At 46.1% G+C, this 14380-nt stretch overlaps 1 protein-coding gene across 1 annotated transcript in view; it reads right to left on the bottom strand.

Moving 5' to 3' along the window:
• Positions 1 to 5970: 5970 nt before the first annotated feature.
• Positions 5971 to 14380, bottom strand: part of LOC112237416 (thrombospondin type-1 domain-containing protein 1) — a 49513-nt gene continuing 41103 nt past the window's right edge. Inside the window, exons 10-11 of the mRNA XM_042311249.1 lie at positions 8298 to 8862; positions 5971 to 7256 (exon numbers count right to left, since the gene is read on the bottom strand). Coding sequence (XP_042167183.1) covers positions 6492 to 7256; positions 8298 to 8862 — 1330 coding nt within the window. The 3' untranslated portion in view covers positions 5971 to 6491. The remainder of the gene's footprint in view (positions 7257 to 8297; positions 8863 to 14380) is intronic.

Here is a 14380-nt window from a genome sequence, read left to right as displayed (position 1 = left end):
CACATTGCATTATTTAATGTCTGGTTATAACACCTACATAAGTGTCAAAACCCACAACAGTTGTTATTGTATGGCTGGTTATGACACCTACATAAAAGTGTCAAAGCCCACAAAACCAACCACACGAGGCAAAACATTTTATTACACCATGGCCACCTAACCATTTTAAAATTCTCATTGTAATTGCGTACATTGGATGTCAGACATGCAGCTACCCCAATGCTCTGTTTCTGATGACTGGGATGAATGTAGGAGCAGATTTCAGGAGCAGGACAAGACACCCTCTATGTGACTGATGACTGGGATGAATGTAGGAGCAGATTTCAGGAGCAGGACAAGACACCGTCTATGTGACTGATGACTGGGATGAATGTAGGAGCAGATTTCAGGATCAGGACAAGACACCCTCTATGTGACTGATGACTGGGATGAATAGGAGCAGATTTCATGCAGGACAAGACACCCTCATGTGACTGATGACTGGGATGAATGTAGGAGCAGATTTCAGGAGCAGGACAAGACACCCTCTATGTGACTGATGACTGGGATGAATTAGGAGCAGATTTCAGGATCAGGACAAGACACCCTCTATGTGACTGATGACTGGGATGAATGTAGGAGCAGATTTCAGGAGCAGGACAAGACACCCTCTATGTGACTGATGACTGGGATGAATGTAGGAGCAGATTTCAGGAGCAGGACAAGACACCGTCTATGTGACTGATGACTGACATAAGGACATAAGGTGCTAGGCCTATCTGGCTTATATGATTATGATGGTCATAAGGCTTCTTGGCATAACAAAGCAATTGTTCGGTGTTGAAAATAGTTTTGCTGTGCTGACGTCATAGGTACGAGACGGAGTCGCTGTTAGCATGGCTGTGCTGAGGTCATAGGTACGAGACGGAGTCGCTGTTAGCATGGCTGTGCTGACGTCATAGGTACGAGACGGAGTCGCTGTTAGCATGGCTGTGCTGACGTCATAGGTACGAGACAGAGTCGCTGTTAGCATGGCTGTGCTGACGTCATAGGTACGAGACGGAGCCGCTGTTAGCATGGCTGTGCTGAGGTCATAGGTACGAGACGGAGCCGCTGTTAGCATGGCTGTGCTGACGTCATAGGTACGAGACGGAGCCGCTGTTAGCATGGCTGTGCTGAGGTCATAGGTACGAGACGGAGCCGCTGTTAGCATGGCTGTGCTGAGGTCATAGGTACGAGACGGAGCCGCTGTTAGCATGGCTGTGCTGAGGTCATAGGTACGAGACGGAGCCGCTGTTAGCATGGCTGTGCTGAGGTCATAGGTACGAGACGGAGCCGCTGTTAGCATGGCTGTGCTGAGGTCATAGGTACGAGACGGAGACGCTGTTAGCATGGCTGTGCTGAGGTCATAGGTACGAGACGGAGCTGAGTACCGTAGATCAGCACAGCGGTGCTAAAAAAGTTGTTTTGCACACCCTCGAGTGTACAATAGCTTTCCAACAAAGAATTACCAATTAAATAAAACACATTACTTTGATGAATTTAGTCATAGTCCCGACACATCTACGATTGCTCTATGTTAGGTTGAGACGCGACCCAGTCGTTAAGTCTTTGTTCTGTATCTATGGACGCAACCCAGTCGTTCGTTCTAAATGTTTCATTGCCAGCTTTTATCCCTTGCTTGCTAGCTAGCCAACTTCACAGCTAACACAATCGCTTCAAACTGAAGCTGGTAAGACAGCAAACTAGCTGCAATTCATGTTGTTTGCATACAGTATATCTGTAAAAAATTATGCTGGTTCATGACTTTTACTGGCTGAGAAAAAATGTCTTGTCCAGACACGTTAATTGTCAATAGGAGATCTAGTGGAGATCGAATTTCAATATTGATTTTATTTTTTAATTGTCGAGAGACAGACGGCAACGTTTTTACAAACCCCCGTTGTTGCAAACTAAATGTAGGCTAGAAGCGGAGAGATAATGTCTAGAAGCTTTTTACAGAGGAAAATCATTTCATGAATTGTCTGACTGGGCTGATGGGACAATGGATACATAGGGATTTGTCAGATGGAACAGAAAACAAGATACCTATTGTCATCTGCTTACCTTAAGCTAAACCATTTGTTTTTGTACGGCTTAGAATGCATCTCAACCAATAAAAATGCTTGTTTTGACCAACCTGTTTTAGAAAGTGTATTTTCTTAGTCCAAGCAAAGTGACACAGGATGGGTCGTAATGGTTAATCACAATATCATAAATTGTATTTTCTGCAAGTTATTTAAAATATGATAAAACATTACTCATTGCAACAAGAAAGGATTTTTTAAAGAAACAAACTTTCAAACAAAACTAATTTGAGTAAATGAGGGTTTTGACACTTAAGTAGGTAACCATAACCAGCCATAAAATAACCGGGATTCATCCGATGGTATTGAGGAGTACACCACATAAGTCACCGGCTTCATCAATAAGTGCATTGATGACGTCGTCCCCACAGTGACCGTACGTACATACACCAACCAGAAGCCATGGATTACAGGCAACATCCACACTAAGCTAAAGGGTAGAGTGGCTGCTTCAAGGAGCGGGACTCTTAACCTGGGCGCTTATAAGAAATCTCGCTTTGCCCTCCGACGAACCATCAAACAGGCAAAAAAATCAATATAGGACTAAGATTGAATCCTACTACACCGGCTCTGACACTCGTTGGATGTCGCGAGCTGCCCAGTGACACGAGCCTACCAAATGAGCTAAATGACTTCTATGCTCGCATCAAGGCAAGCAACACTGAAGCATGCATGAGAGCACCAGCTATTCCGAACGATTGTGTGATCACGCTCTCCGTTGCTTGCCTCGAAGCACGCATAGAAGTCATTTAGCAGGCTCGTGTGAGAGCGTGATCACACACTCGTTCGGAATAGCTGGTGCTCTCATGCATGCTTCAGTGTTGCTTGCCTCGAAGCACACATAGAAGTAATTTAGCTCATTTGATAGGCTTGTGTGATGTGATTAAGACATTTAAACAGGTCAACATTCACAAGACCGCGGGATCAGACGGATTACCAGGACATGTACTCAGTGCATGCGCTGACCAACTGAGTCTGTCATACCAACATGTTTAAAGCAGACCACAGGCTTGTCATGACTCATAACACCATCATCCCAGCAAACCTAGACCCACTCCACTTTGCATACCGCCCAAACAGATCCACAGATAACGCAAATCTCTATTGCACTCCACACTGCCCTTTCCCACCTGGACAAAAGGAACACCTAAGTGAGAATGCTGTTCATTGACTTCAGCTCAGCGTTCAACACCATAGTGCCCTCAAAGCTCATCACTAAGCTAAGGACCCTGGGATTAAACCCTTCCATCTTCAACTGGATCCTGGACTGCGTGACGGGCCGTCCCCAGGTGGTAGGCAACAACATATTTGCTTTGCTGATCCTCAACATAGAGGCCCCTCAGGGGTGCGTGCTTAGTCCCCTCCTGTACTCCCTGTTTACTCGCGACTGCATGGCCAAGCACGACTCCAACACCATCATTAAGTTTGCTGACAACACAACGGTGGTAGGCCTGATCACCGACAACGATGAGGAGGTCAGAGACCTGGCCAGTGTGGTACCAGGACAAAAACCTCTCCCTCAACATGATCAAAACAAAGGAGATGATCATGGACTACAGGAAAAGGAAGGCTGAGAACGCCCCCATTCTCATCGACAGGGTGGTAGAGAACGCCCCCATTCTCATCGACAGGGTGGTAGAGAACGCCCCCATTCTCATCGACAGTGTGGTAGTGAAGCAGGTTGAGAGCTTCCAAGTTCCTTGGCGTCCACATCACCAACAAACTATCATGGGTCCTCAGATTCTCAAAAGGTTCCACAGCTGCACCACTGAGAGCATCCTGACTGGTTGCATCACCGTGTGCACCTTCACGCACATGTTGATTTTGTCCATCCACAGCAGAAGCGATCAGGACACTCAAGTTGAAATATCAAAACAAACTCTGAACCAACTATATTAATTCTGGGACAGGTCGAAACACATGAAATATTCATGGCAACTGCTCGGCCTCCGACCACAAGGCACTACAGAGGGTAGTGCGTACGGCCCAGTACATCATGGGTCCAAGGCACAGCAGAGGGTAGTGCGTACGGCCCAGTACATCACTGGGTCCAAGCTTCCTGCCTTGCAAGACCTCTATACCAGGCGGTGTCAGAGGAAGGCCCTAAAAATTACCAAAGACTCCAGCCACCTTAGACTGTTCTCTCTGCTACCGGGCGGCAAGCGATACCGGAGTGCCAAGTCTAGGTCCAAGAACAGCTTAACAACTTCTACCCCCAAAGCCATAAGACTCCTGAACAGCTAATCAAAATGGCCACCCAGACTTTTTTGCATTAACCCCCTTTGTTTTATTGTCACTTCACCTACATTGGTGGAAAAAGTAACCAATTGTCAAACATACCTTAATAGAAAGGTACTCAAATAAAATTGAACGTCACCCAGTGAAATACTACTTCAGTAAAAGTCTCAAAGTATTTGGTTGTAAATATACAGTAAGCAGTAAGTATCAAGAAGTAAATGTAATTGCTCAATTTTACTTAAGTATGCAAAAGTAAAAATCTTTTCAAATTCCTTATATTAAGGAAAACAGACGGCTTCATTTTCTTGTCTTTAAAAAAACAATTCACGGATAGCCAGGGGGCACACTCCAACACTTAGACATCATTACAGATAGCCAGGGGCACTCTCCAACACTTAGACATCATTACAGATAGCCAGGGGAACACTCCAACACTTAGACATCATTACAGATAGCCAGGGGCACACTCCAACACTTAGACATCATTACAGATAGCCAGGGGTACACTCCAACACTTAGACATCATTACAGATAACCAGGGGAACACTCCAACACTCAGACATCATTACAGATAGCCAGGGGCACACTCCAACACTCAGACATCATTACAGATAGCCAGGGGAACACTCCAACACTCAGACATTACAGATAGCCAGGGGAACACTCCAACACTTAGACATCATTACAGATAGCCAGGGTACACTCCAACACTCAGACATCATTACAGATAGCCAGGGGAACACTCCAACACTCAGACATCATTACAGATAGCCAGGGGCACACTCCAACACTCAGATATCATTACAGATAGCCAGGGGGCACACTCCAACACTTAGACATCATTACAGATAGCCAGGGGTACACTCCAACACTTAGACATCATTACAGATAGCCAGGGAACACTCCAACACTCAGATATCATTACAGATAGCCAGGGGAACACTCCAACACTCAGATATCATTACAGATAGCCAGGGGGCACACTCCAACACTCAGACATTACAGATAGCCAGGGGAACACTCCAACACTTAGACATCATTACAGATAGCCAGGGGAACACTCCAACACTCAGATATCATTACAGATAGCGAGGGGAACACTCCAACACTCAGACATCATTTACAGATAGCCAGGGGAACACTCCAACATCATTACAGATAGCCAGGGGAACACTCCAATACTCAGACATCATTACAGAGAGCCAGGGGAACACTCCAACACTCAAGACAGAATTTATGAAAGATGCATGTGTGTTTAGTGAGTCCACCAGATCAGAGGCAGTAGGGATGACAAGGTGTTCTCTTGATAAGTGTGTGAATTGGACCATTTTCCTGTCCTGCTAAGCATTCAAAATGTAACAAGTACTTTTTGGGTATAAAAAGTACTCTTTTTTTTTAGGAATGCAGTGAAGTTAAAGTAGTCAAAAATATAAAAAGTAATGTACAGATACCCCAACTTTAAAGTACCTTGACTAACCTGTACCCCCGCACATTAACTCGATACCGGTACCCCCTGTATATAGCCTCGTTATTGTTACTTTTTAGAAAAGTATTACTGTTTTATTTTATACTTTAAGTTTATTTAGTAAATATTTTCTTAACTCTTATTTTTATTATAACTGCATTGTTGGCTAAGGGCTTGTAAGTAAGCATTTCACGGTAAGGTATATGTGACAAATACAATTTGATTTGATGACAGTGTTATGATCATTATGATAAGTTATGTCAGCTGTTGTGACATGGTTATAACTGTGTCATAACGTGTTATGATGCTGGTGTCAAGCGTTACCCAAAGGGTTTTCAGTAAAAGAGTAAAAAAAAAGGCTCAGTCATGTCTTTACAACTTCCTCCTCTCCTCGCTTCCTCTTCTGGGCACCTTCCAGGCAACAAGACAGGTCCCCCTCTCCTCTCTTCCTCCTCCTCCTTCTGGGCACCTTCCAGGCAACAAGACAGGTTCTCCTCTCATCTCTAACCTCCCCTGGGCACCTTCTAGACAACAAGACATGTTCTCCTCTCCTCTCTTCCTCTTCTCCTCTTCCTCCACTGGGCACCTTCCAGGCAACAAGTCAGCTCCTCCTCTGAACCCCTGCTTTTCTTTCCTCTCTTCAGTGTCCGTTAACCCTCTCCTCCCCTCTAGGTGTATACAGGTCAGAACTCATCCTCTCCCAGGTATAGCGAGGTCATATCTAGATCCAGCATGCATTGCTCTGCCTCAGTCAGTCCATAGGGGGAGTCTCCAGACAGAGGAAGAGACCTACACCTCCCCTTCCTTTGTTCACTGGCAGACACGCTAAATGTGGAGCTGCGCTGCCTCTGCTGCTGTTGGTTATGGCGCCCCTGCTGGTCGGAGGCAGTGTTGCAAGACTGAGCTTCTCTCAGCTTCCTGGCCAGGATATTTCTCTGAATCGGGGAAGGGCCTCGACGGTTCCAGTTGTGTTCTGCCCGCTCTGCCCGGTCCGGGGTGAGGTAAGCAGGGCAGCCACGAGACCCCACCCCTGGTCCTAATCCTGGTCCACCTATACCTGAAGTCCCACCTCTCTCTCCTCTATCTTCACCACCTTCTCTTCGATCACCAATCCTCCGCCTCTCCCTCTCCAGGGTGAGTTCAGGGTTGCTAAGATGCTCAGATCCTAACATGGCCGCCGTTGTAGTGTTGGTCTCTGTGTGTTTAGGGTCAGAGATCAAGTAGGTGTTGTTGTTTTCAGCGTGTTTGGGTTTGTTACTGGAAAACAGAGGACATCCAGTCTCCACCCAGGGTCTTCTCCTGTCGTCCCCAGGCCAAAGGGGTCGCGGTTTGGGCCTGGCCCAGTCAGGGGTGCTCTGCTCTGGGATGGGATAGGCTGGGTTCTGGGTCTCCAAGGTTCCTCGGGTCCTACAGCTGCCTTCGGGGAGGGTCCTGGTGCGGGGACCCACCTGAATTAATTAATAGATGAATGTCTGAATTAATCATTAATTGTGCATATATACACTGTCATTTGAGTACAACAATACATACGTTAAATATTATCAAGGACTTATTTCCATTGTGGTCCAGGTTATTACCTTCCTGGTTGTTATTGGTTATTACCTTCCTGGTTGTTATTGGTTATTACCTTCCTGGTTGTTATTGGTTATTACCTTCCTGGTTGTTATTGGTTATTACCTTCCTGGTTGTTATTGGTTATTACCTTCCTGGTTGTTATTTGTTATTACCTTCCTGGTTGTTATTGGTTATTACCTTCCTGGTTGTTATTGGTTATTACCTTCCTGGTTGTTATTTGGTTATTACCTTCCTGGTTGTTATTGGTTATTACCTTCCTGGTTGTTATTGGTTATTACCTTCCTGGTTGTTATTGGTTATTACCTTCCTGGTTGTTATTGGTTATTACCTTCCTGGTTGTTATTGGTTATTACCTTCCTGGTTGTTATTGGTTATTACCTTCCTGGTTGTTATTGGTTATTACCTTCCTGGTTGTTATTGGTTATTACCTTCCTGGTTGTTATTGGTTATTACCTGGTTGGTTGTTATTACCTTCCTGGTTGTTATTGGTTTCCTGGTTGTTATTGGTTATTACCTTCCTGGTTGTTATTGGTTATTACCTTCCTGGTTGTTATTGGTTATTACCTTCCTGGTTGTTATTGGTTATTACCTTCCTGGTTGTTATTGGTTATTACCTTCCTGGTTGTTATTGGTTATTACCTTCCTGGTTGTTATTGGTTATTACCTTCCTGGTTGTTATTGGTTATTACCTTCCTGGTTGTTATTGGTTATTACCTTCCTGGTTGTTATTGGTTATTACCTTCCTGGTTGTTATTGGTTATTACCTTCCTGGTTGTTATTGGTTATTACCTTCCTGGTTGTTATTGGTTATTACCTTCCTGGTTGTTATTGGTTATTACCGTCCTGGTTGTTATTGGTTATTACCTTCCTGGTTGTTATTGGTTATTACCTTCCTGGTTGTTATTGGTTATTACCTGGGTCTGACTCCTCTCCCTGTGGGGGCGACATGGGGCTGCTGGGGGAGGTGGGGGCTTGGTGTCGTGAAAGCTGGATGTCCGTCTGCAGTTTGGGTTTTTCTGGTACGAGTTGGAGGGAACGCCTCCTCCACCCATCCCTCCTAACCCTGTCCTCTCCACCATCTCCACCCAGTCTGCCGTGCGGTCTCGTCGTTGGGAGCTCCCGCCTCCTCCTCCCCTACCTTCTCTCATGTATCCGGCCACGGGAGGCCCCAGGACGAGCTCCACCCTGGGGCTCAGTCTGTCTGGCAGAGTAACCGAGCTGCGCTGTGGGACCCTGTGCTCGGGGAAAGGGGCGGTGATACGAAACCGGCTCAGATTAGAATCTTCTTCCTGGAGGTCCAGGGGGCTGGGGTTGGGGCCGAGCCCAGGGAGGGTGAACCCTGGCTGGGTAGGAGTGGAGGTGGGGGAGTCCTCCAGAAGAGTGTCGTGGACAGGGCTCTGTGAGACGTGATAGAGCTGGGTGGCTTCCTTTAAACCTCTCTTCTTCATCTCTTTTAACTGCTGCTGGGCCAGACGGTACCTGGAGAATACAGTCATATAGTTAACCCTACAGCTGCTGCTGAACCAGACGGTACCTGGAGAATACAGTCATATAGTTAACCCTACAGCTGCTGCTGAACCCTGGATAGAATACAGTCATATAGTTAACCCTACAGCTGCTGCTGAACCAGACGGTACCTGGAGAATACAGTCATATAGTTAACCCTACAGCTGCTGGGCCAGACGGTACCTGGAGAATACAGTCATATAGTTAACCCTACAGCTGCTGCTGGGCCAGACGGTACCTGGAGAATACAGTCATATAGTTAACCCTACAGCTGCTGGGCCAGACGGTACCTGGAGAATACAGTCATATAGTTAACCCTACAGCTGCTGGGCCAGACGGTACCTGGAGAATACAGTCATATAGTTAACCCTACAGCTGCTGCTGGGCCAGACGGTACCTGGAGAATACAGTCATATAGTTAACCCTACAGCTGCTGCTGGGCCAGACGGTACCTGGAGAATACAGTCATATAGTTAACCCTACAGCTGCTGCTGGGCCAGACGGTACCTGGAGAATACAGTCATATAGTTAACCCTACAGCTGCTGCTGGGCCAGACGGTACCTGGAGAATACAGTCATATAGTTAACCCTACAGCTGCTGGGCCAGACGGTACCTGGAGAATACAGTCATATAGTTAACCCTACAGCTGCTGCTGAACCAGACGATACCTGGAGAATACAGTCATATAGTTAACCCTACAGCTGCTGCTGAACCAGACGATACCTGGAGAATACAGTCATATAGTTGACCCTACAGCTGCTGCTGGGCCAGACGGTACTTGGAGAATACAGTCATATAGTTAACCCTACAGCTGCTGCTGAACCCTGGACAGAATACAGTCATATAGTTAACCCTACAGCTGCTGCTGAACCAGACGATACCTAGACAGAATACAGTCATATAGTTAACCCTACAGCTGCTGCTGAACCAGACGATACCTGGAGAATACAGTCATATAGTTAACCCTACAGCTGCTGGGCCAGACGGTACCTGGAGAATACAGTCATATAGTTAACCCTACAGCTGCTGCTGAACCAGACGATACCTAGACAGAATACAGTCATATAGTTAACCCTACAGCTGCTGCTGAACCCTGGACAGATCAGTCATATAGTTAACCCTACAGCTGCTGCTGAACCAGACGAATACCTGGAGAATACAGTCATATAGTTAACCATACAGCTGCTGCTGGGCCAGACGATACCTGGAGAATACAGTCATATAGTTAACCCTACAGCTGCTGCTGGGCCAGACGGTACCTGGAGAATACAGTCATATAGTTAACCCTACAGCTGCTGGGCCAGACGGTACCTGGAGAATACAGTCATATAGTTAACCCTACAGCTGCTGCTGAACCAGACGATACCTGGAGAATACAGTCATATAGTTAACCCTACAGCTGCTGCTGAACCAGACGATACCTGGAGAATACAGTCATATAGTTGACCCTACAGCTGCTGCTGGGCCAGACGGTACTTGGAGAATACAGTCATATAGTTGACCCTACAGCTGCTACTGAACCAGACGGTACCTGGAGAATACAGTCATATAGTTGACCCTACAGCTGCTGCTGGGCCAGACGGTACCTGGAGAATACAGTCATATAGTTAACCCTACAGCTGCTGCTGGGCCAGACGGTACCTGGAGAATACAGTCATATAGTTAACCCTACAGCTGCTGGGCCAGACGGTACCTGGAGAATACAGTCATATAGTTAACCCTACAGCTGCTGCTGAACCAGACGGTACCTGGAGAATACAGTCATATAGTTAACCCTACAGCTACTGCTGAACCCTGGATAGAATACAGTCATATAGTTAACCCTACAGCTGCTGCTGAACCAGACGATACCTGGAGAATACAGTCATATAGTTAACCCTACAGCTGCTGCTGAACCAGACGGTACCTGGAGAATACAGTCATATAGTTAACCCTACAGCTGCTGCTGAACCAGACGATACCTAGACAGAATACAGTCATATAGTTAACCCTACAGCTGCTGCTGAACCCTGGACAGATCAGTCATATAGTTAACCCTACAGCTGCTGCTGGGCCAGACGGTACCTGGAGAATACAGTCATATAGTTAACCCTACAGCTGCTGCTGGGCCAGACGGTACTTGGAGAGTACAGTCATATAGTTAACCCTACAGCTGCTGCTGAACCCTGGATAGAATACACTCATATTGTTAACCCTACAGCTGCTGCTGAACCAGACGATACCTGGAGAATACAGTCATATAGTTAACCCTACAGCTGCTGCTGAACCAGACGATACCTGGAGAATACAGTCATATAGTTAACCCTACAGCTGCTGCTGAACCCTGGACAGAATACAGTCATATAGTTAACCCTACAGCTGCTGCTGAACCAGACGATACCTGGAGAATACAGTCATATAGTTAACCCTACAGCTACTGCTGAACCAGACGATACCTGGAGAATACAGTCATATAGTTAACCCTACAGCTGCTGCTGAACCAGACGGTACCTGGAGAATACAGTCATATAGTTAACCCTACAGCTGCTGCTGGGCCAGACGGTACCTGGAGAATACAGTCATATAGTTAACCCTACAGCTGCTGCTGGGCCAGACGGTACTTGGAGAATACAGTCATATAGTTAACCCTACAGCTGCTGCTGAACCAGATGGTACCTGGAGAATACAGTCATATAGTTAACCCTACAGCTGCTGCTGAACCAGACGGTACCTGGAGAATACAGTCATATAGTTAACCCTACAGCTGCTGCTGAACCAGACGATACCTGGAGAATACAGTCATATAGTTAACCCTACAGCTGCTGCTGAACCAGACAGTCATATAGTCAGAAGGTTATTATTTCAATTGATCAGCAGTTTTCAAATGTGTTGATGAATCCAAGCAAGAGAATGAATAGGTTTATTAGTGCGCTTGTTTCAGTAAACATGCTGACTAGCCCGTCCGTGTGCTCCATCGTGCGCATGTTGATTTTGTCCTGGACACGCAGGTTGAAGTATCAAAACAAAGTCTGAACAAACTGTTTTCATTTGGGGACAGGTCGAAACACATGAAACACTCATGGTAATTTAGCTAGCTAGGTTGCTGTTGCTAGGTAATTTGTCCTGGGATATAAACATTGGGTTGTTATTTTACCTGAAATACTTATTTTCCTGGATCTTTGTAGAATTTTGAGTCACACAGAATCGTGTGTTCTCTACGATAAAGAATCCACAGATGAAAGGGGAAGTCAGTCTTCTGTGGACTTTTTATGGCAGTTGGCAACCAACTTTAAGGTGCATTATCACCACCAACCAGACTGGAGTGTGGACCTCAGTTCAGCTTTTAATCACCCACGTGAGTATGTGCTCCTAACAACCAATGAGGAGATGGGAGAGGCGGGACTTGCAGCACGTCAAGTGCTACAGGAACAAAGTTCTATTTTGGTGCCTGGCTTCTCAGATGCTTGACGACGCCCAGTTTGGATAAAATGATTGAGAAAAAAAACGTGTATATTTATTATGCAACATTCACACACTTACGCAAGTGGTGTGGTCAGCATCTACCCCTAGTTATTCCCAGTACTTCAGCATCTACCCCTAGTTATTCCCAGTACTTCAGCATCTACCCCTAGTTATTCCCCGTACTTCAGCATCTACCCCTAGTTATTCCCCGTACTTCAGCATCTACCCCTAGTTATTCCCAGTACTTCAGCATCTACCCCTAGTTATTCCCAGTACTTCAGCTAGAACACTACAGTTATTCCCAGTACTTCAGCATCTACCCCTAGTTATTCCCAGTACTTCAGCTAGAACACTACAGTTATTCCCAGTACTTCAGCTAGAACACTACAGTTATTCCCAGTACTTCAGCTAGAACACTACAGTTATTCCCCGTACTTCAGCATCTACCCCTAGTTATTCCCAGTACTTCAGCATCTACCCCTAGTTATTCCCAGTACTTCAGCTAGAACACTACAGTTATTCCCAGTACTTCAGCTAGAACACTACAGTTATTCCCCGTACTTCAGCATCTACCCCTAGTTATTCCCAGTACTTCAGCTAGAACACTACAGTTATTCCCAGTACTTCAGCTAGAACACTACAGTTATTCCCCGTACTTCAGCATCTACCCCTAGTTATTCCCCGTACTTCAGCATCTACCCCTAGTTATTCCCCGTACTTCAGCATCTACCCCTAGTTATTCCCAGTACTTCAGCTTCTACCCCTAGTTATTCCCAGTACCTCAGCATCTACCCCTAGTTATTCCCCGTACCTCAGCATCTACCCCTAGTTATTCCCCGTACTTCAGCATCTACCCCTAGTTATTCCCCATACTTCAGCATCTACCCCTAGTTATTCCCCGTACTTCAGCATCTACCCCTAGTTATTCCCTGTACTTCAGCATCTACCCCTAGTTATTCCCGTACTTCAGCATCTACCCCTAGTTATTCCCCGTACTTCAGCATCTACCCCTAGTTATTCCCCGTACTTCAGCATCTACCCCTAGTTATTCCCCGTACTTCAGCATCTACCCCTAGTTATTCCCCGTACTTCAGCATCTACCCCTAGGTATTCCCCGTACTTCAGCATCTACCCCTAGTTATTCCCCGTACTTCAGCATCTACCCCTAGTTATTCCCGTACTTCAGCATCCACCCCTAGTTATTCCCCGTACTTCAGCATCCACCCCTAGTTATTCCCCGTACTTCAGCATCCACCCCTAGTTATTCCCCGTACTTCAGCATCCACCCCTAGTTATTCCCGTACTTCAGCATCCACCCCTAGTTATTCCCCGTACTTCAGCATCTACCACTATTTATTCCCGTACTTCAGCATCTACCCCTATTTATTCCCGTACTTCAGCATCTACCCCTAGTTATTCCCGTACTTCAGCATCTACCCCTAGTTATTCCCAGTACTTCAGCATCTACCCCTAGTTATTCCCGTACTTCAGCATCTACCCCTAGTTATTCCCGTACTTCAGCATCTACCCCTAGTTATTCCCAGTACTTCAGCATCTACCCCTAGTTATTCCCAGTACTTCAGCATCTACCCCTAGTTATTCCCAGTACTTCAGCATCTACCCCTAGTTATTCCCCGTACTTCAGCATCTACCCCTAGTTATTCCCAGTACTTCAGCATCTACCCCTAGTTATTCCCGTACTTCAGCATCTACCCCTAGTTATTCCCAGTACTTCAGCATCTACCCCTAGTTATTCCCCGTACTTCAGCATCTACCCCTAGTTATTCCCAGTACTTCAGCATCTACCCCTAGTTATTCCCCGTACTTCAGCTAGAATACTACAGTTATTCCCAGTACTTCAGCATCTACCCCTAGTTATTCCCCATACTTCAGCTAGAACACTACAGTTATTCCCCATAATTCAGCTAGAACACTACAGTTATTCCCCGTACTTCAGCTAGAACACTACAGTTATTCCCCGTACTTCAGCTAGAACACTACAGTTATTCCCAGTACTTCAGCTAGAACACTACAGTTATTCCCCATACT

Source organism: Oncorhynchus tshawytscha, linkage group LG33, assembly GCF_018296145.1.
Source record: "Oncorhynchus tshawytscha isolate Ot180627B linkage group LG33, Otsh_v2.0, whole genome shotgun sequence".
Lineage (NCBI taxonomy): Eukaryota > Metazoa > Chordata > Actinopteri > Salmoniformes > Salmonidae > Oncorhynchus > Oncorhynchus tshawytscha.
Note: the sequence above shows the minus strand (reverse complement) of the source record. Positions and strands in the feature narration are given on the sequence as shown.